General features: G+C 40.4%; 1 protein-coding gene across 2 annotated transcripts in view; it reads right to left on the bottom strand.

Moving 5' to 3' along the window:
* The window catches only part of mef2aa (myocyte enhancer factor 2aa), a 62,775-nt gene extending 41,958 nt beyond the window's left edge, over nucleotides 1-20,817 (bottom strand). Inside the window, exons 1-3 of one of the 2 annotated variants that reach the window (XM_059334781.1) lie at nucleotides 20,680-20,787; nucleotides 17,941-18,066; nucleotides 753-965 (exon numbers count right to left, since the gene is read on the bottom strand). In XM_059334781.1, coding sequence (XP_059190764.1) covers nucleotides 753-806 — 54 coding nt within the window. In that variant the 5' untranslated portion in view covers nucleotides 807-965; nucleotides 17,941-18,066; nucleotides 20,680-20,787. Of the gene's footprint in view, nucleotides 1-752; nucleotides 966-17,940; nucleotides 18,067-20,679 lie in introns of both variants that reach the window. The other variant, XM_059334780.1, reaches the window with a different exon arrangement.
* Nucleotides 20,818-23,493: the final 2,676 nt, after the last annotated feature.

A 23,493-nucleotide genomic window follows, 5' to 3' on the forward strand; every position in this document is an offset into this window, starting at 1 on the left:
TTATTCTTGTTCCAAACAGACCTAAACTGTTTTGTACAGTGTTTTGCTGTTTAGGAGTTTATATTTAACGTGAGCAGACAGAGTGAATTCCAGCTCTCTCCCTCTCTGCGGCTAGCTGGGACCAGTGTAGCCGAGGCAGAGAAGGGTGCTGTGTGTCCTGCTGACCCAACCCTGCAAATGAGAGGGTGCTGTGGTGCAGTGGCTGCTCCTAATTACTACCAAACAGCTGCAAACACATAGGGCTACAGCGAAGGGGCCCAGCCATACTGCCAGACCAGGGGACAAGCCCTACAGTGTGGGCAGGCCACAGGCGGCCCCACTGTGCTCCTCGCTACCCTCAGTTCACTCCCACGCCATGAGGCCCCCGCTACAGCCCAGCGCTCCTGCTGCCTCATCAACTTCTCCGGCTAAAATTGCAGGGTGGCAGGGGAATCATGTCTGTAAATACGACCGCACTGACAAAGAAATGTCATGGTCCCTGTTCAGCTGGCTGGGACTTTGGGGAGGGAGGTATGTCTGTTTAGATCCATGCACACCATGACAGCTGCTGAACTCTGGTCCAAGGCAGGAAGGTTAATAGAAGAGGACTGTAACCTTCAAACAGGTAGAGGTAGAGCAGATTTAAAGAATGATGCAGTAGCATCTTGTAAAATAAGTTATGAATGTAAACCGTATTTGAACTTTAAAAAAATGCTCCAGATAAAGAGACAGACAGATGGATAAATAGATTGATAGAAAATTGTGACACTCACCTGCCTGTTCCTCTCATCCATGATCCTGGTGATCTGTATCTTCTTCCGCCCCATGGCTGCGTCCTTTCCGGTCTCCCTGACACCTCAACAATATCAGAAAAACAACACGATTTCTTCTCGCACTCTCCTAGCACATTGTGCAACAGTCTCTCTTCTTGTATACACTCTTTCTTCTGTCTTCGCAATGTGCTCTTCGACAGACCGCACCACAATCTGTGAGAGGACAGAAAGAGAAAGACAGAGAAAGGGGGAGGGGGGGCAGCAGAAAGTTAATTTGACACTCAACAATGTATCTTCAAAGCAGTGGAGGGCTCTGCTTTCTGTTCTCAAGCACATTCAGAAAGTATGAGATGCACATGGTGTAGCGATATCTCCTCTGCTGTTGCACTTGAACCACAGCTGAAGTCAATGAAAGACTGCTTCATACTTTAAGGACAGCAGCTATGCAAGGCTCACTGACTAGGTGTATTGAACTATATATTGTAAATTAAATACGTACATTCAGACAATGGCAACAAGAGCCACAGATGACAAATTAAAATACTTTTACCACTGGTTTGAAACCATTAATGACGGGTGATTTAATCATTCTAAAGGCTATATTTGAACCTGATATGAAAATAAGTTTTTCATTGTGGGCCGCACCACCTAATTAAATGAATGTAAAATCAATGTAGAGAGTCGTCATCAGTGGACTTCTTAAGCAAGTTTGGTCCTTAAGCTTTTTTGGTATTGATTATTCATGATCTGCTCAAGCTTTCCCAACTTTCATCCTTTTTGTTGTTGTTGAAGAAACATAAAAAATTACTTGGTAGAGGACCATCAAACCCTTCACCAAATACAGGCACCTAAGTCATTCCCAGACCTAGGAAAAACACTGAATACACGTATTTGCTTTTTGGAGAGTTCGATAAGAAGATTGATACATATAGTAGTAGCTTAGCCTAGCTTAGCATAAAGCTCTCTCCAACTGTAACAGAATCAGTTTACCTTGATTTCCAGTCTCTAAGTTAAGCCAACTATCTGTTAGTTATAGAATAATGTTTTACTTTGAGTATTACAACTATGTCTATATCATTTGACGTCGTTTTACAAATCTATGTTCACCTCAGTAGAAAGAGATTGTCAACCCCTGCCTCCACAAACAGAACAGCAGCACTTCCATGCTCTTCCTGAGCTGACCCACCCTGATGCCAGCTTTGCTCTTAAGATGATTAAGAGGGCACCCAGGCTGGGGTTGACAGTAGCTGAAATCTCCTGGGTTGGAGGAGAAGCCATGGGGGGTGAGGAAGGTGGGGGTTATATTCCCACATGAGCTTGTAACCTGGCCAGTGGTTCGGATCGCACTGTTCCCCAGGGAACATCTAACTCTCTCCTGTCTCTGCTCCTCTGCAAGAAGAGATATAGCCCCCTCCCCGGTGGCGCATCCATCACTTTCACCGAGCAAATAGAAAATGTCTGAACAACTACATTTCCCCTATGAGAACAAATGTAGAAAGGTTAACAACTCAAGCCATTAGATGCAGTCAGCAGTTGTGAGTTGAGGAAGCCAGGGGCCGAATTGGCAGTGAAAACGAAAATGACCGGTTCCAGTGGCACACAGTCATTATGGGTTACAGATGGACTGGCATTATGGTGTCTGGCTGTCTGAATCGGGGCTCCACTGTAGGCAAACTTGACTGAGATCACCTCGCTAACTACCCACGCATGGCTGTCTGAGCCAGGAAAGTAACCGCCTGAACCCTCACAAAGAATTTCCCCAAACCACATCACAACAGACCAGTGAGAATGACGATGTTCCTTCACCATTTCATACACACACACCATGACTGAGCGATGTTCGAACAAGAAGGTAATCGGGGGTGTTCATCTCCCCCAAAGACAAACCTGAGCTGCCCTGAAAGCCTAACTAGCGAAAGGTGCAAAAATCTTGCATTGGGTTTTTAATATTGAAAGCTTGAATTTGCTGGAATTGGAGGCATATTGGTGAATTTACAGTTTTAAAAAAGTTAATATAATGACTAAATAGGGTAAAGGATATTCATTACATGAGATTACATAAGTGTAATCATGAGTTCAAAGCAATTTGCCAAGCAGGCAAGTGATGAACTTGACAGACAACTGACACTGTGGTGTATTTTATCTGCATGGAAGTGATATTTTTCTCAAACTGTGTTTGTGATCTGTATTGATTAAGAGTGTATAGAGTATTTGCTTTTTAGCTGTTCATAGATAAAGTTTTATTTGTTGCCTTTGCATTTTGATGCCCTAGTTTATATAGTAACAGCTAATATTGGCTTATCACAGACATATCGGTAACAGCAAATCCATTTTTCATATTTTCTAAATTTGCCGACATGAAATCCTTTTTTTTATTTTTTTGATTATTTTTTGGGCATTTTACATGCTTTATTGAAAGCGAGAGACAGATAGAAAGGGGGTGACAGAGGGGAGGACATGCGGATTCGAACCCGGCTCCACCGCAGCGAGGACTGTAGCCTCTATACATGGGGCGCCTGTGTAACCCACTACGCTACGGACCACCCCTGAAATCCTTTTTTTTTACAGAACTCACGAAACAGAAAACAATGCTTGGGGTAATTAAGAGATGGTGTCATATGGCTTTTTATTTTATTTTCGGCTTTTCTCAGTTTTATTTCTATAAATTAAAGTTGACAGTGTTATACATGACATGTAGATTGTATAATAATAAATATTATTTTTTAGTTATTTGTTTGTTTGAGAAAGAAGCCTCCTCAGATACCATTTTGATAAGCAGTGATTTTTTTTTTCTATTTGAAAAAATTGATATCTGTTTCAAAAATGTAATATTGGTTGGGCTCTAGTTTACAGCATTCTTCAGTTTTATTTGTGCAGCTATGTGTGAATTCAAAGTTGGTTTGGAGGAGTTTATCTCAGTTGTACTAATCTGAAATCATCTGTTGAGGCTGGTCTGAATCAGCCACAGCCAGTTCTGTTTGTGAAGGTGTTGATCAATGTAACCTGAGTGTGATTCTGTACATCTGAGAGAATCGAGACACTCTCACACATACACAAGTGTGTCCTTTCCTCTCTTTATGCAGAGGAGCTGTCACAGCAGGACAGTTCAAGTCTAGAGGCATAATAGACTGTGTCATGACATTCTCCTACACAGATACGAAATGACAAGCTGAGAGGGCCTTCAGACTGCAGGTGTGCCGTCCTCCCAACGTAGTGTCCACATTCATCAAAAGTTAGTCGAAAGCTAAAACATCTTACTGACAAAATCTCCTTTTTAGGATTTGAATGATCTCTCTATGTAATGTTGTGGTTGGTCATGTCACAACATACTTCATGTTATTTAAAAAAAACACAATTTTAATTTGCAGAACTAAGTGGGAAGTTTTCAGCTGGCCCCACTACCCAGATAGACATGTCAGAAGATGGTCAGATTGCAAAAGAGAACAATGTCTGCACTGTAGCAGACTGCATGTTGGTGCGTGACACTCTGACTTCTCTTGAGTGTTAGGAGGGGACAGAGTATCCGTTTATGGCCTGCATCATGTGCTCTTTGTGTGTTTGTGTGTTTGTGTGCGAGTATGTGTGTAAGAAACAGAGACGAAGAGATAAACATAAAAAGAGAAAAGGAAAGGGGTAAGAATGAAGCTGGAAGCAGGGGCATGGCAACACAAGGCTATGAGGACACCTCAATAATATGTACAGTGGGGCTGGGTAATTGTAAAAAGTACCAATACCAGTACATAACGGCCTAAAGTGATACAAATACCAATAGAGTACTTCATTTGATTACTTTTTTTGTACTTCATTCAATTACCATCATGTGAATGGATGCACCAGTTGGGAGGCAATGTTTAACCACTGCAAAACTATATCAAAACTCTCACACAACTCATGCAGTTTAATTCAAGTCCCATTTATCCAGTCGTATGCTCACTACTTCGTAAACATATGCATTTTTGCCAAAATGAGCAGCGCCCCCAATTCTTCAAGGATTTCCTCCATTTTTGGATTCTTTATTCAACATAGAGGTCTACAGCATAGATATAACACAGGGTGAGTAATTGATATACTAAAGATCATTTTGGGATGAAGTATTCTTTTATTGTGAAGGCATTGGTCAGCCATTTCTGTAAAACTTACATGGTTAGGTAACACTTAAATATATTTACTCCTTACAATTTATCCAGCAGTACATTTAGACATTTTCTGGCCTCTTTGTGGAAGGTTGTTTTGCATTTTTGCATGATGGATCGAATATATTTTATTACCTGTTTAACAAAGCTCAAGACAACAAGCACAGACATGACAGATTCAGAAACAGGTTTTTTTTTTTTTTAAAGACCTACGTTGTCTAACAGGTCAGTTTTGGTGTGGGCGCACCATGTAATTATACTAAGGGGAGTCTTTTCGGTGTGGATGCGTAGAGGACAGCAAGTTCAGCATCCGATCTTAAGATCTCTGCTCACAGCACCTAAGAGCTATTTATAAGGTCTGTACCTATTCAAAACACCAGTATTCCTATAGCACAAACTGTGTGTGTTCCATCTGCTAGGCAAAACTTGATGGTCTGTCTGTCGTTATGAGGTTTATGGTTTGTAATATTGCAATTTCATAAAGCTTCAGATCTGAATTGTAGTCAGGGGAGAAATCTGTGCCTCCCTACTTTGCGCACACAAAGCAGCTCATCTTTTAACAGCATCTCATCACAAACTCTTTTAGAAGACCTTGATATGATACACATGGTCCACTTTGATATAAACCAGTCCAGCCCTTGTGAAAGTTGCTTACCAAACATTTGTAACACATAAATCAATGTGCAGGGAATATGTTGCCATAGGAACGACCACATCAGCTCGACAGAATGTCAATATGACATGTCTAACAGAACGAGTCCATGCCTTACTGTACCTCCAGTTAAGTACACATGCACGCTGTATCTATAAAAGTAACTAAGCATCACAATCATTTCTGACCAGAGCCAATTTGATCCTCCACAACGAGGTGTGAGACTGGTCAAGTGACAGGTGGGCCAGTCTGCATCCTCATCCCTTAAGACAGACCACTGAGACACTGGGAGGCTTGGTGACAGGCCTGGCCCTTTCACAATCAATAAAACATGCTCAATTCCCAGTGTAATTACTGGATCCAGCATGTCCTCCTCCCTCTCTGCTTGTAAGCCTGTGTTCACTCCACACTAAGTTGAGGCATTACTCCCTCAACTGTTGTCCTATATAAAAAGTACCATAAAATTACATGGTAGATTTATGTTGCACAAAATGAGGCCAGTGTTATTCTGCATGTTTGTAATATAATATAACTGTTAAACTTAAAACTGAAACAGTTCATGTATTCATACTGGTTAGGGGGTCACGGTTCACCACATAGCTGCACGCAGAATACAAGCTATGTAGATTGATGCAACTGAGGTTAAACAAGGTGTGAAGGAGACTTAAAAGAGTAAAAGTCATAGGGTGAAATGGCATCAAATAATTGGGTACAACACATTGCCGGCAGTAAATTCTGGTCTGTACTTGCCGAAATACTCAATAAGTGGCACACGATCATAAAACACTGGTTCTGTCGGGCTGAGCTCACCCAAAGAGTATCTTAGCAGAAACCTCCCTTTTAATTCCGCGCTGTCTGCTGTAAGCCTCCAACATAACAGCCCCAGTTACACTCTGTCTGTGTTGTACCCCAATGATATGACGCCATTTAACCCTTGTTGGCGTCCCAGTCAGTCACACTATGCCGAGCACAAATGAAACTCTGGAGGTGGAAGTGAGAGAGTTGTGTATCAGACGAGGACGGTGTGTTTGCATTGCTCCACCGTTGTAGGGTCTGTGAATGGAAACACATCAAGCATGTTAACACGTATCTGAAGGCATCACTCAGAAGTGATGAACACTGGGATGATGAATGTTTGGGTGCTTTAATTGTTTAAATATAGCCAAGGTGGAACTAATTAAAACACAGGTTCTAATGAACATGTTTTATTTTTCCTTTTATGTATTCTTCTAATTTCATAGCATAGGAGATGTTTGTCAGTTTGATAGCCTGTTGACTTGTAGGAAAGTGTTTGTTCAGTGTTCATACAGTGTAAAACTGAAATGTTCCTTATTTTATAATGAAAATAATTTACAACAGTTGCCAGAGGGCCAAATGTTACCTCAGTACCCAGCTAGAGGATTATATCTTTGACACTTTCACTACTCTCTGTTCAAAGTGAAGGAAAAGAGACGTATCCTTTTCTTCCCGGCTGTACTGAACCGTGTCTCCTTAACCAGTGTATGGAGCGAACCATGACTTTTGTGTACTGTTACACCCCTAACACCAATAATAGAAAATCTTTTCAAGTCTACGCCTCAAATGAATATATTAAATGTATTTTGGAGAATTTATCTTATCTGACTTGTGTTAAAGAAGCGCCCACTCTGTGCTGCAAGCATCACTTCTTTGAAGTGATGGACAGCAGCCAAAGTCTTGAGCATAGCCGTGACAGTTGTGCTTCCTGTGCAAGGCAGCGTAGCCTCGGTATCCTACCACAGGCCGTGGGCAGACAAGACTCAACTTCCTGCCCCTCCACTTCCTGTTATTCAGGACCCTTCTACATGCCCTCTGCGGGGGAGTCAGAGGGAGCCGGTAGGAGATGGAGAGGAGGAAGAAAGGGAGGGACCACCTTGGGGACACCCTTCCCCTCTGATCCTTCCCCTTATTACCGTCCTGACTGTGAGTCTGAGACTAAACAACAACAGAAGCTCATCTCCTGTGGCTTCACTCTGTGTGCTTATTATGTTTACTGGAAGGATCATTACACAGGCTGGACGACGTGCACACGCCGCTCTCAGCCACTCACTTTACAATTAGTAGGCAGAGACCTTTCCTTGTTATCCAAACACTCCACCAGGTTACATAAGAATGAATCACAGCTTTCACAACACTAGTAAATATACATTGAAACAACAGGATTATGACAGAAGTACATTTCTGATAGGATGCAACAGCCTCACGCAGTAATCTGATGTGCTTTTGATACGGGGATTCTGTGAAATAATCCATGACAACGTTCTTAAGTGTATCGAACTCAAAGTGTCAAGACTGTGGCTCGGTTGTGATTAGCTTCTGGCTTCTGGCAGACTGCAGACATAAAGCAAAGCAGCCTAAATCCACAGTTTTACCGATTTGTTTCAATGGCGCCTTGACACCAGCGCAGTAGGAAATGAACATCCACCTCTTTGTTCTCGCTTTCATCAGGAGGTGCTGTACCTGTAAATGGGGCTGTTGGCCTGAGGGGAGTGGAGGCAAGCCAGCCCTCTCACGCTCTCTCCCTCTTCCCTTTTGTGAGAGCACGCTTATCTCCCTCTCCAGCAGTGAAAGGCAGGATTGTGGCCCCAGCAGCATCACTAGTGTTAATGTCTCCTGATGCTAATCTGACACACGGCTGATCCCTCAACAACCACTTTCTCCATCCCCTTTTCAACCCTCCCCCTTCTTTCTTTCTTTTTCTTTCTTGCACTCTTCTCATAATTTCTTGCTTTCTTTTTTTCTTTCTTTGAACTCATGTTATACATTCGCTCACCTCAGTTTCCTAGGCAACTAATGAGATATAATTAATAAGAGCTATCGCAAGGGCATGCGAACAAAAAAGTGAAAAAGGAGGCTTTGAGAAATGAAGAGAAAGGTGGGGCAGTCTGCAAAACATGGACTTTCTGCAGCACTTCCCCTTCCTCTGTAAAGCATTGCTTGGGGTGACAATTCTCATACCGGAGAATGATTTAAATAACATTTAAAGGAGAGGGTAAAATGATTATGATATGACTACCCTGAAGGTGTTGAAAGAAAATCTAACACGTATCGTTAGCACAAAAGAAAAACCTGCAGGCCAAAATGTTCAGATTGTAAAATTAAGACTGGCAAATGTTTCATGAATTGCTCAGAGATTTAAAGCAAAGCCATGAAAGAAGAAGGCCGGCAAGCATCTTTTCTGTCTTATTTAATTAGGCAAAATGTGTCCTCTGTATATTAAATCTGTCTGAACCTAACTCAATAGAGATAAATATAAAAATGCATTGTTAAAAAGCAGACAGTGACCCGCTCAGTCAGGACAGTCACAAAGACAGCAGTGAGAGCATGCACTGAAATGGCAGCCAAGCAGACATCGAGTGGTTAATCTGCCCTGATGACTGCTAGCTCAGTCCAACTCTCCAATGACCCAGCTGTAATCCCACATTGGATCGATGCAAGTTCAAACAATCCTCCATGCTGCTAGCACCTTGCTCGAGCTGGGGGATGGTGCTGTAAGACAGGGACCAGGAGACGGAAAGCTACTTATCACCTCCAAAATGACATCAAAAGGAAAGAAAACCCCACAGGATGAACCTGCTCTCACTGAGAAAATGTTTCACTTTGGGCTGCACCGACTGAATGGAAATGATGTAGCTCTTCAGATAAATACCGGACATGTATCCAATCTAAAAAAGTCTGAATGCCGATGAGTGGATATAACAACCAATAACCAAAGGACATCATGTGCTGACAGCATTTACCAGACAGACATCCTCCATCTCACTCTCACAGTACTGTCAGGAGGACTACACAAGGTGACTTTGACTAAGTGCCTTGGGGTTTCATGAGAAAACGCCATTGACATTACATTAATTTCGTGTCTCTTTTTTAACTGACTTAGTGCCACAGAGCCCTGGATACCAGGGAAAAAAATGAAACAGACATTTTTGCTGTAGCTTCGAGGGAGCGAGGATCGAGAGGCCAGGAAGACAACAGTGACAAATAGGTGACAAGATCAGCTACCAACTTTATCCTCACTTTAAGAGTTGTTAAACAGAGGGAGGAGACATTCGCTCAGCAGAGCAGGATAAACGTTAGTCAGAAACTTTCCACTGCGCTTCACGTGTGTGTTTGGGTTTGATAGCAGGTGTGTGTATGAAAGAGAGACAGAAAGAAAACAAGAGAAGAAGGGAGGGAGAGTCAGACAGAGAGAGGACGGTATGACTGTGTTAACTATGTGGAAAGATGTAAGGGAAACAAGACTAAAAGAAGCACCCCGCGCCCATCCCATCCCACCTCAGTGGTAGTGTGCGGCAGCGGCGTTGTAACATAATTACTGCTGGGACACTTCTATTCCCAATGATCCATTTGCGTCAGTCAGGTTCTCGAGCCCAGCCAATGAATGGATTCTCAGTTTCTCAAGGATAAAGAGATGACCCTCTCCTAACAGTTATATCCATTTCATGTAGAAAAGCTACTCTCCTCCTCAAGGTAAATCCCTTGATGCATATTTGAGTGAAACTTTCATGAACAAAGAACCTGATGATAACTTCCTTGATGCAAAGAATAGGGTGATGAATTATGTCTCATTAAAAATGAATGTGCTTGACAACGGAGAAATCATAGACATTACGGTACAGCATCTATATTGTCCTACTAGCCCCAGTTTGTGCCTCTAGTATTACAGTTACATCTGAGTCACAACATATCGTCAGGGTTTCTGAAAAATAATTACACAGACAGGAAACTTTGAAAAACCTAAAGGATTGTTTAACAACACTTAATGCCATTTTGAAAGTATTTCTTCAATACTTAAAAAAATACTATTTACACCCCATAGTCTGTGGTAGGTTATGGTAAAAAGAGCAAAGACGTATGTGTTTTCCTGCTCCGCAAATTAGGAAATACAGTAGCAGCTTCAGAAAATGGTTAAAGTAAGGCTGGACGATATGGCCAACAATGTATATCCTAATATAGTAGGTTATTTCACATCTCGATAAATATATATATCAATATAGTTTGTTAAACAGGCTATATGAAATAAACACATGGTAAAGCCTATTTTCTGTCCGGATACTTACTTCAAAATTACGTAAATATTGTCAAAGCTCAGTTTGGCCCTGGCGTTTCAACGTTGACATTTTTGTATAGTTTTGACTACATATATATCATCATATCACCCAGCCCTGGATTCAAACTTTTTTTTTAATGTGCAGCAAACTGATTTTTTATCAGATGCATGCGAGTCTTTGAGGATTCCGAAAATACCTTCAGAAAAACTAAAAGTGTTATTAAAAGACCTTCATTTTTCAGATATCGCTGGGTATTTATTTCCCCGAAAACTTGATGCTTGGATGCTTAGCTGTGTGACTTTAATGTAATGGTGATAGATGAGAGACAAAATCTGTGGCTAGTGTCTTGCTAGACTTTTAAACTGTTGACGCTGCAGTGTTTCTCTTAGTAGCACAGAGTAAAGCACCATTGTAACTTGTGAAACTCCTCTATTAGGTTAACCTCCTGACCCTTAGAAATAATTTCTAATCAGCCAATCTACAGTAAGTCATGCTATATGTGTAAAATGCAATTGACAGACTAATAGCTAACTACTCACTTCATATTAACACCATCAGTTTAACAAACTATATCTGTGAGCGAAAGCCCTCCATCACCAACATTCCTTATGACAGTGTGTCAGTTTAACAAGTCAGTGTCTTGACACGGCACAGCATCAGTATTCAGCACTCTTTATAACTCCTACTGAGTTACATGTTCAACATCTGAATGTCACTTTTCACTATTTTATGACTTTTTGGTTTTGTGGGAAAACTTGAAGTACACTGGTGTAGAAAATATCTAACAGAAAATCTTGGAGCTGTTTCTGTTTGTCTAACACTTGCACAAATAAAACTAATGCATGCCCGGTCTTAGAGGTTTATAAATTTGCATTGCATTACAGTGCGGTGCTGTGGTCTGATGTGGTGCGATGGCATGTGTCCATTTGCATGGTTGTCTATCATCAGATGGACTCCTCACCGGGGGAACAATAGTAATGCCAACACCACAGGGAGCGATATCCCCCTCCTCCCAGGAACCCTGTGAGCTGTGTTAAGTGCCATGGCAGCCTTTTGATGTTGCACAGACCGCAATTCAGAAATGGTAAACAGCGAAGATGAACCAAGATCTTCCTCCAGGGGGAATCCACAGTGTAAGGATATTAGGGACGTCATGCATAATGTGTCTCAGCAGCAGCACATTTACCCGATCTCAACATGTCTTTGGAAACACTGTGAATCCAGATTAGACATTGAGATTCCAGATATTCAACTCTCCCCCAGTGTTTGATGATCAGCAGGAAGATTTTACTGAATAAATAGTGAGCGCTGCAGAAAGACAACAGTTTTTGGGACACATATAGATGTAGTCCATATTGTTAAGGATTATAGTTACTGTCTGGCTTCAGAGAACAGTCAGCTTTTAAAAGAAAAAAAAAGAAATTAAACAGCTCAGAATAAATATTTGATTTTCTCTCCCCATTTTTATCTTCCACTCGATACCTCTTTCCCACAGTGTTCCGTTACATAAAAGGTTTATGCAATCTGAGCAGTGAGGATGGCCATGAGTCATAACAACAGTGAAAGGGGCTAGCTAAAGTAGCATTGATTTTTTTTCCCCCTTACAACTTCATGTTATAGAATTAGTCTGTTAATGATCTCACATGGGCCTGTTATTCACACATTTCATTAAAATTTAAAAGATTTCAAATAAAGCAACTAGTCATCCATTTCTGAAAAGTGTGTGTGTGTACAGGGTGACACACACAAACTGGAAAGTATATCAAATTTTGGTTTGTGAATATTTGTCATGGGTTTCATGTTATTAGCTGTCACACTGAAAGACATTTTTCATTTTCATTAATGGAAGAGTCTGCTTTGTGCATGATGTGTTTTAACAGTAAACTGTGGTTTCAATAGCAGTATCACTGTCTATCTCTGAAAGGCCTATTTTCATATTTTCAAGGCATATTATAATTTCATTATCTGATACAAGTGTGAAAACTGAAAAACTCTTGTCTTTCTCAATTTGAAAATCTATTGACATCAATGAACAGCATTCACTGAGCAAATAATCTAAGGGGCATTTCTGCAGCTGTAGCCCACAGTTTCTCCCAAATCAGATGATGTGCGCTAGCTGTCACATGAACACTGTGTGCAAACAGTGTGATAGAGAGAGGGAGTCAGACAGAGAAAAGGAAAGAGAGAAGGAGACCACAGGCCCTTCTGCTGCTCGCCTCTCCAGGAATCTTTTAAGTCAAACTGTTTGCTGATAGCCTCTAGTCCTGAGGCCCAAGGCCAGCGCCTGGTGATGGATGCCCCCCCACCTCATCCTCAACCCTTATACACGTTGTGAACACCCCTGGCACTTGGACCAGCGACAGAGGCTGAGAAACAAAATCAAGAACAACACAGTCTGACATGAATACAGGCTGGCAACAGCTCACTGGTGGAAACACTACACCATTTTCAACTGCATTTACAGCCCACAGCACACAGATGGAAAGTGGACTGGGAGAAAGGGAGAGGACAGACGGGCAGACGCACAAACAGCGGGCAGACTCAACACCTCACACACAATCACAGTCACACTCAAGAGCTGGGATCTAGAGACCAGAGATGCAATGACAATACTTTATGAATGCCCTTGATTTTAAAACATTACTTTTATCTGAATTAAAATAGTACAATAGTAATAAAAGTGCAAATATTTAAAAATTGTGTCCACTTAAAAAGTATGGAGTTGTAATGTTTACCCTTAAGGATGCCATCTGAACTGTACAATCCTAGAGATTAGGAATGCGTGATATATACTGAGCCAAAGAGTTATCCGCCATGCAGTATTCTGATAATTAAAAGACAAATTCTTTCATTGATTTGCAGTGCAGCATCTACACCCTTTAATTTAGTAGGTATGTCAGATAATCTGAAATTTAGTAGTTAATACTAATACCAGTGAAATTAATGATTTTCGATACAATGGTAAAAAAAACAAAAGAAAAACAAGATAATGAATCTAATTTTATTCTTCATGAATGCCAGAGATGGTATAAAATACTAGGGATACTTTACTAGAAAACAGTCTTTAAGTGTACCTAAAATGTGCAATTTCAAAAATACATTCCTATAATCCTGAATCTGCACACACAACATAAACACAACAAACTGTACCTCAGTCTAATACATAACAGTTTAGAAACTGGTGCCCTAGCTTAAAAAGAACATGCATGAGATGTAGCAGTGTTCATGCTGCTCAAGCTAAGCCCTAACAGCAGAGAGGAAGACAACTTTGAACTACAAGTCAGAGCCCTGCGGTGGGCCGGAGCAGCTTCCAGAGAGCGGAGGGGGTCTGGGTCACTTCCCTTCCCTGTTCATATGCAGGCTGATGTATGCTGCAGAATAATGGGAGGAATCACATCCCCCCCAGCTGTCCTGGTTCACATGACTTCTCAGACAAACAGAAAAACAACTATATCGTGGGGCAGACCTCCTTCCTGCAGCTCAGGAGGCCACAAGGCTGGTCCAGTAGCTGCGGGGGGTCAGACTCTTCCTTCCAGCAGCTACTGGACTTTTATTCATTGCGCTCACTGCAGGAGCTGTGACACCCAGGTCTCACAGCTGTATTTACTACATCAGCCATTGATAAAGACTTTTCTATGGACTTCTTGCTATCTCGGGCAACATAATAGTAGGCTAGATTAAATGTCTCAAATTGCCTATTTTAGAACTCAGTAACAACAGTGTAAACAGCTTCATCACACAGAGCTTACCAGACTTTGAAGAAAGTTTACTTTGCACACAATTCAATTGTTTGTCTGTTCATGATGCTTCTACTTAATCGACTCCATACAAAGCCAAAGAAGTTAAATCTCCAGTGAGAGATGCTTTTTAAGATCTACAGTAGAACATCAGGAATTCAATACAGTGGGGTATATTAGCAATCATGGGAGATCTTTTGATCTAGTAAATTAGATTATAATGTATTCCTTTGATTTATGTTTTTTTCAGAGTCTCATTAAAATTCAGTTAAAACGCAACTCAGCAAAGAGATGTCTTTCTTAACTTCCTTTTCAACTATCAGTTTTGCTCTTTACATGTTTCAACTTAATATCACCACAGTATTGAGAAGCAACACAGTCACTCACTATTATTACATCTCTGTGCAGGCAAATGCCGGTTTCATGTACACAACAATAAGAAAACAAGCTAAAAAAACAGTGACTAACCAAACCACAGGACACTCAGGTTTGGGTTATATACTGTGTAAGTGTGGCCCACTCATTTTTGAGATGATGCACAGAGCGAAGCTGTGGTTTTTTTCTTGCACTCCAGAAAGCCAAGAAGGATGAAGCATCTTAGAAAGGTGCTAAATGACTCGACTTCTCGAAGTCATCACCTTTGCCCCACCGCATGCTTCTACAGTCTGCCCTCCCAAACCACATAGTGTGCATGTGCTATTCTTTCTGCTTATTAGAATATGTTGCCTGTCACAAGTTAAGGGAATACTTCAACCGCAAAATTAACCTTTGTATATCTCACATCGTGTTACCCTGAATTCTTAAAGAAAATTGTGCTTTTCTCTCACAGTAAATGGAGAATCTGAAAACAGAGAAAGTCCTTGATGATTTTTTAGTAAATTAGGGATTTAATAAAAGCAAAACTTTTCTTTTCATGTGAATACCAGGTGAGAAATGGATACATAAACGGTAATTTTGCAGGTACACTACTCCTATTACACAGAATCCAGCAATTGATGGAGTGCAGAAGACATAATGTATAGTGCTTTACAAATAGAGGCAGAGGCAGTTATTATAAAATACAAGAAACCAATGTGTTATTTCAGGACACTACTGTGGCTGCAGTGGCTATGTTACACCATGTGTTTGTGTGTTTGTATTCAGAGTCACAGTCATTGACCAGTATGGCCGTGGAGTGAAAGACAGACGAGGATCATAGTGGCGAAAGCAGATCAACAGCAGATTTAGAGCGCGGCTCTGCTTGAGGATCTTCCTGCTGCTTCTCCTGTGTGGTCCGGGTTGAAGAGGTGAGACCTCGAGTCAGGCCTCGTTTGGAAGAGCAGGAGAGACAGGAAAAGACGGCGCGGCCTTAAGCTGCTCTGCCCCGCTCAGCAGCACATGTGCTGAGTGAGCCAAACGAGGTGGCTTACTACCAGAGGTCTCAGTCAAGGGCAGGACAGTTGAAAGGTCACTGCTAGCTGTCTTGCTATACAAACAGGGCCTCAGTGAGTAATACATTCACCCTCTGAGCTTACCTCGGGCTATTAAAGGGCCTAAACAATCGTGGAGATTATCAGGGGTTTCTTTTGGTTTTATTAGGGAATCATTTAGTTGGTTCATGTATTATTTAATAGATATTTTTAAAGTTTAAAACCTATTTAGATACACAGTGTCCTTCGTATGAGTGCGTACAGTCTCTACAGTTTTAAAATTTCAGTTGACTCAGTGATATTTTAAAACTGTATAGAAGTGTTTGCACTCTTTCATTAACTAGTAATGAAACCGTCTCAATTTAACACCAATGCCTCTGTATGAACTGCATAAGCAATCAAGACCATCACTGAAAAGATTGGGTATTTTAATTCAGTTATTCTTAATCCCCCAACTCACCGCAAAACCTGATGAAATTATTTACAGCACGCAGACCGAAAGAGCCCATTTTCCCAGGCCCAATTTCAGAGTGAGCAGTTAAACTGTAAAAAGTAAACTGGAGGAGATTTTTCTTTACATTTTTTTTCTGACGTTATATTTTGTGGTGGTGGTTTTATGGTTGATATTGGGGCAGTCTCAGCAAAGAGGGTAAAAAAATAATTAACTGAGGAACAAAAAGAAACTAAAAGGGACAGTGGTGCTTGTGAGAGCATGGGCGAAAAACATGATTCAACCTTGGTTAGTCGTTCAACAGATGGAGAATCATAGGATTCGAAAGGACTCAAAACCGATCCTAAATTGCCCCTCTTCCTCCTACGCAGGTATGTCATTGACAGTATGTATTTGTGAAATACTTTGCGAGATTTGGTTTTACATCAATATATGAATTATGTTGGTGGCTAAAACAAAATTAAATTTGTTCCACCATCAACATATTAGTTATTTTCATACATAGCACAAATAGATTAATTGCCTCACTGCTATTTACCCTTCAAACAGCTGCGTTAAAAAAAAAGAAAAATATATATTTTTTAAAAGTTATGTCTTTCTTTCACTCGCCTCTAAAACAAAAGCATGCACACAAAATTAAAGTTCCCTGTAGCTGCTGTAATGTTTAAATGAAAATAGTTCTAAATCAACCACTTCATGTAAAACGGTAAACAGTATTGATGTTGTTTGACACCCAGTGCTAGTACACACCCAGAACAACGGCTCATGATCACAGCACATGAAGATCTTGTCTAGTATGGTTAACACATGCACCACACACACACACACACAAACACACACACAGACAGTGGATGAACTGAACCCAGGACCCCTTAACATTGAGGTACCAATGAAAACCACAGTGTCAGTGACCTATATAACATTAACAAAACCCAGATATAAAAAACTTTTTAAAAACATGTTTGTTACATGTTTATCACGTGTCCCCTGACTTGAAATTAAAGTTTTCTACTTTAAAAAAATAGTTTAGGTCTGATTATTGGTTTTCTGTACACCAAGGGCCAGCTATTTGTTGACCAATGTCTTTTCTTTTTAGTCTACAGGGGACAGTCTACAGTGAACTGTGGTCTAAAACATTATCTGCCAGGCTCAAGATTCTGCATCCGACCTCCAGGTCTCACAGGAAAACGCTGGAATCTCCATATTGATGATAGAGCTCCTATAAACAATGAATCATGTTACTAAGATGCTTTTGTTTGGTCAAAGAGAACACTGAATAGCTGACTGATCCACTGGACTGAGTATTAGCATGCTACTATTTGGGAGTGATTTTTTTTAACTTTAAAAAATACTTTTTAACTTAATTACACAATGAGAAATGAAAGACAATTGTTGGATTAGGGGGAAAAGTGTCACCTCAATACATTTGCCTGCAATTATACAAACTTTCTGATGTTTCAATACCCTATTTTAGCCAATTTAATCAACCAAACCAACCAAAACACTTTTTTTATGTTAACACTCTTCAACAGAAGTCAACAGAACTACAGTCTCACTTCAAGATAACTATAGATGCCGAGATATATAATTTAAATCAAGCCGAAAGATTGAAAAAAATACATTCACAATCATGTCGAAAATCAAAAATATAGAAAACAATCTCAACACAGCGATAACATCCATAATCACTGTAAAGTTAGAGCTAAATTTGCAGTATAAAAGAACATCTTGGCTTACCAAACACTCAAAGAAACACTATCCTCTTTATTGGACCAAGAATGTTCAGCTTCTATCTCTTATTTTTCACTCAATACATCCTTGGCTTTCAGCTTTCTGGTGTTTTTGTCCTCCTTGGAAAATGTCCTGGGAGGAGGAGAGTGGAGGAGAAAGACTTTCACTCAGTGATTCAGAGGCATCGTGTAAACGCCAGCATTCTCTTTCTGACAACCAGCGTTAATTGCAGATCCGACTCGCCCACACACTCCACATTTCTCCTGGAAGGAGAAGCTGAGACACTGAGATTGAAGTGGGATGAGGAGTGCAGTAAAAGATGCTGCAGCTGCCCGTTCCTCACACCGTCACCACCTCTCATTTCTCCCTTTCCACTGAGAACTTGAGCTCAGACGCTAACACGCACTTACTCACATTTACAGAGACATGCAGGGGCACACAAACATAACATGTAACAAGGCTAAAACATTTAATAAACAGTGGTAGTCATCGTGGAATATCATCCATCTATTTTACTTCATCGCCATATCGTTGATTAAATGATACAGGGTGGGCTCTATTAGACATTTATTAAACCTTGCTGTACGTGTTGCCGTAATGCCAAAGGTTGAACATTTGGGGTCCCTGAGGTTAGAGCAACAGTGCACCACATGCATGCGAGAGACATTTGTGCCTTCACAGACATCATATTCATTCCTTTGACTAATACACGACATAAATTGTTAAAATGATATTCATTTCAGCAGCACTGAAAGAATCCCTCATCCACACATTAGACATAAGAGCTCACGTGATGTGGATCATGAGCAACAAGGCCCATTACTGGCGAGGCCCGGGGCAGCACAGAAGCTAATGACTGCAGATTGAAGGGTGCTTTACTGCTTTGCTTTAGAAATCACTGGCAACCAGCTGGTATGGTAATGTAAATGCCGTCAGAACAGCGGTAACATTAAATGGGCAGTGAAAAATACAAGTACGCTTTAATACTGCTGCAACAACTCTGAAGAATTACTTTAACAATAAAATTTGACATTGGTTTGCCCTGGTAGTGGAGGGATATACTTTAAGTAGTGAAATATTTACTACTGGGGTTAAGGCAAAGCAATCATTATTAAATGTAAACAGTACACCGAACACACGGCTTCTATGGATGCTGATACATGCCAATCTACAAAAATATGCTGGATTGTATCTATGCAATGACACAAAATACACTTTACAAGTTGTAACATGTCAGTCAGCCAAACACTTTCCAAAAATTCAATTTTTTATAAAAAAAAAAATTGTATAAATTGAGCACAAATTCAGGTTATGCCGCTGTTTGTTTGTTTTTTCCTGCTACAACTGAAAAAAATCTACACCTTCTGTACAATATTAATGAGACGTACATGTTGTAGGCATACACTAGGAAACATTTGAGAAGGTCAGGTTACTGTTGGCCATTGCCCACTCTGGCGAGAGGTTAAGGTCACAAGAGTCCCACAGATTGAAAGAATCACCGGACAGCAAAGATCCTCTCACACAAGCTCTAACACCAAACCTTATCTGAAATTCACTGCGCACCGTCCCATAGCCTGTCAGATTAAATCATAAAAAAGTTGAATATTAAAGAAGTCTATCAAGACAACATAAACCTCCAAAACATGTCACATTAATTCACCTGACTGAGTATATTTCAGCTGAGATTAACTCAGCGTTAACCCCCTTCGTCTCTTAAATAAAGTATTCACTGAGTGGTTGCCTTTATAATCAGGAATATCATATCAGATATAAGGATATGATTTAATGTTTATGATATTTAAACTGCCAAACTAATAAATTAGCCGAGGCTTGATATCAGGCACCTACTTGTGTATGGCAACTACTGTAGTCTCCTTTTGTAAAATTAAGTATGTTGCCGATATACAAACATGTATGGCAATGAGCAAGTGTGGTGTTGTCACCCTGCACCAGCTGACCAGCACCATCTAGATTTCAATGCCACTAATGTCAAGCAATTATCACCACTGTCAAGGTTTAAAGCCATAAAGGAGAATCAAAATATATTTAAAAATAATGTACAGTGCATTGTGAGTTAAAGTAGGTTGTAGAGGATTAGATGGGTTTTTTAAGAAGTTGTTGAAACAATTGGCTGTAAACTCAACATCAGACCTCACCTTCTCTTATTCACTGTGTGAACTATAGCCTGCTGTTGTTGTGATGGCTCAACGGTGTTATTATACGCGCATTGATTACTATTTTGCTCAAACGATGCGCCTGTTTTACAAAGTACAGTTTGACATTTCACACTTTCGATCCCGGGATTAACTGCGAAGGAGTTTTAGCACTCATAATTCACACACGGAGCATCTTGAAGAAGCTAGAGTGAGCCTTATCGCCGGTGTATTACTGTTGACATTAAATCCTACAAAAGTTTCTCGCAATTGACTGATATCAACAGCGCGCGCGCGTCTGACTGCACCCTTTAAACACACACTTTGACGTTTTTACGGTATTAAAAACATCACGTACAATTCAACATGACTGCTTTTAAGTGGCACAACACTGCTTTTATGTTGTGTACATGCTATTTTAGAGCGTACCCCGGAGAAGACAGAAATAAAGACTGATAGATAGATACACAGTTAACGTCTCCGTCTCCCAAATCCTCTCTACGTCTCCCTCTTGCGCTTTTCTACTCTCACTCACTGTAGCTACAGTACCGCTGCCACACTCCGCAACACTGTTTCTATTTCCGTTACTCACCTTTACTCCCAAGTCAGTCGCCGTGTATAGACACTCTATATCGGTGGCTCCGGTGGATAAACGTAATTTCAGTTCACATTTACACGCTGACTGCTATTTTAGGGGGAGCTGACAAACTCAGAAAAAGCCAGTCTCCCTCTTGTCAGCGAAAGACTCCTCCCCTTATCTGACGAACTGCCTCCCTCCCTCCCTCCCTCTCTCTCTCCCTCCCTCTCTCTCTCTTTCTCACACAAACACACACACACACACGCACACACCGAGCCGTCAAAACATTAGAATAAGTAGTAAAAGTCCCCCTTTATTCTGTGAAGTTTAAAAACACAAATAAAGTGATAAAGTGATTAATCGGAGCATGTATTGTGCCACAACGAGCCGGTAATACATCATAATGTTGATTGTGTCAAGTCATAAATCATTATAAAACCACAACTTTGTTCCAAACAGCCCTGAGGATGAGTCAGTCTCCAGTTCCAAAAACTTTGCAGAACAAATAGGGAAAAAATAAGAAGAATGACTAACAAAAACAAAACTGTCTGAATCAAAGACAATAATTACTGAAGCACAGTCTGTTTTCTTCAAGACTGCCTTTACATTTGGAAAACTACTTTACCAAATTACTCAGCAAGGCTTCATCACATTAGGTACATTTGACGTCATATCTCTAAGACAACAGCAATGGAATTTGGTTTAAAGGGCACTTCTCGCAGCCAATGGGAGTCTGCAGCGTCTGTCGAACAGCCAATTAGAGGAGGAGGGCGGGACCTGGTCGAATGTCAAATGAGCATGTCACGTGTACGTGCAGGATCAGAGGAGGTGTGGTGCCTGGCTGTTTTTACTGGCGTCTGGAAGCAGGTGCGATTGAAATTGAGCACAATTATCATCTACTGTTTCAATTATGTATTTATTAAGAATGGGACGCACGTATGGTTAGGTTTAGATAGAGTAACTACATGCACATGGGCACATCTTATGAAGAGATCTAGCAGTTTAAAGCTTTGACAAGTAAATAGTGCTTGTTACTCTCAAGTGTTGGGAATAACTTAGTGCATTTAAGTGCTTTTTACTCGAGTATTTTCCATTTCGTGCTACTTTTTACTTAAACTCCACTACATTTTATAAAAAACATGTTTACTTTTATTTGAGGCTGATATTTATTGCAGATTAACATTTTACATATACATATAAAATCATATATAAAATCTACAAAGGCATATTACATTTTACATTGTATTCATTTTGTACAAATCTAGTAATACATTCGTAATAATAATCTAATAATTTGACAATAATGTGTTGCCTTTATAATGATTATTTTAAGTATACAATGCAGATCATTCTTATTATTTCTCAATTAAAAATCTAAATGCAGGACATTTAATGACACTGAAGTAAATTATCAGACACCTCTGCTTCAACACCTTGCATGTCAGGTTTCCTGATATTACATGGGACTCAGAGGAGTTACACATTGCTCAAAAGTTTCACACATTAGGCTGCTCATTATCTCATAATAAAGACATGTCATGCTGCCTTTGAATGACTGCTTCTTTATCATATGACTCCATCTTTTAGGTCACAGGACTTCATAGACACATTGCTGATTACTTCAAGTGCCATTTGAAATTTTAAACTGTGAAAAGTAACCGGACAAACTCACTTTAAGTTTAAATACCTGCATATATTTCTGTGTTTTAGAAGTAGCAGTCAAAGCAATCCTGTGTCTCTACAAACAGAACTAGTGATTTGATGGCACAATTGCTTCAGCTGAATAGTAAACAGTGCATGATTATTTGGACATCCTCCTCTAATGGCATCCTGTTGTATTATACCACTGCATGCTCACTAATGAAGGGAGGGGGTTTTCACAAAGCATGGCTCCTGCTGTATGTAGCTCATTTGTATTAGTCTAGTATAGCCTGGTCCCTAGTGTATTGTGCTACCTTTTTCACCAGTTAGTCCCAGTCCCAAGGGAAAAGGCTGTGACTAGTCTTCCTCATCCCTCCTGTTTCCTCAGGGCTCTAGGCCAAGGAGTCACAACTGTCCTTAATGGCTTTTAATACAACAGCTCCTACATGCCTATCCAAGCCTCAGTATATAAGTTAAATTCACATTTCACAATTAAATTTTGTCTGCATGATCCAGCTCTTGGCTCTTGGCCATACACCGGTTCAGGTTAAATGAGGGCGTGCTTTATGGCCATGTGTGGCTATGTGGGCTGACTCTTCCTGCAGTTTGCTCGAGCCTTGGTCCACTTTTGCTTTACTGTGCAAACTCAGGCTGTAAAAGAGAAATCACCACTTGCCAGGCTTTAACAGGCCAGCAGACATGTGAGTGTCACTTTGTCCATTATAATCTCCGTTATATGAGGATAACTGCATGTTATACATAAAATAGTATATTGCACGCCAATTCAGTATGAAAGAAAATACAACTTGTAGACTTCTGAACCAGAAAGGCACTGTTATTGTTCTTATGGTGACCACAGTGATGCTTGATTTGTAGTGGTCCCTTTTGTTTCTCCCACCCACACCACTCTATAATATAGCATTATAAGACTGCAGCTGAATTGTAGGGCAAGGGACTACTTTTTATTTGTGTGTTGGATAGCTTTTGAATGACCTCTTTTTATGCCACAGCAAAAAGAAAAACAAGTCCTAGGCACACAAAATAGGATTTTTTAAATTAACAACCTAAGTCACTTAAGACATACTAAGACATTTTAAAATAATCTTAAGAATAATTAGCATTATTAGTACTATTTTCAAATGTCTCTGCGTTTTCTCCTATTGAAAATCCTTGTACTGTAAATTTGTT

This window comes from Centropristis striata, chromosome 6 (assembly GCF_030273125.1).
Source record: "Centropristis striata isolate RG_2023a ecotype Rhode Island chromosome 6, C.striata_1.0, whole genome shotgun sequence".
NCBI lineage: Eukaryota > Metazoa > Chordata > Actinopteri > Perciformes > Serranidae > Centropristis > Centropristis striata.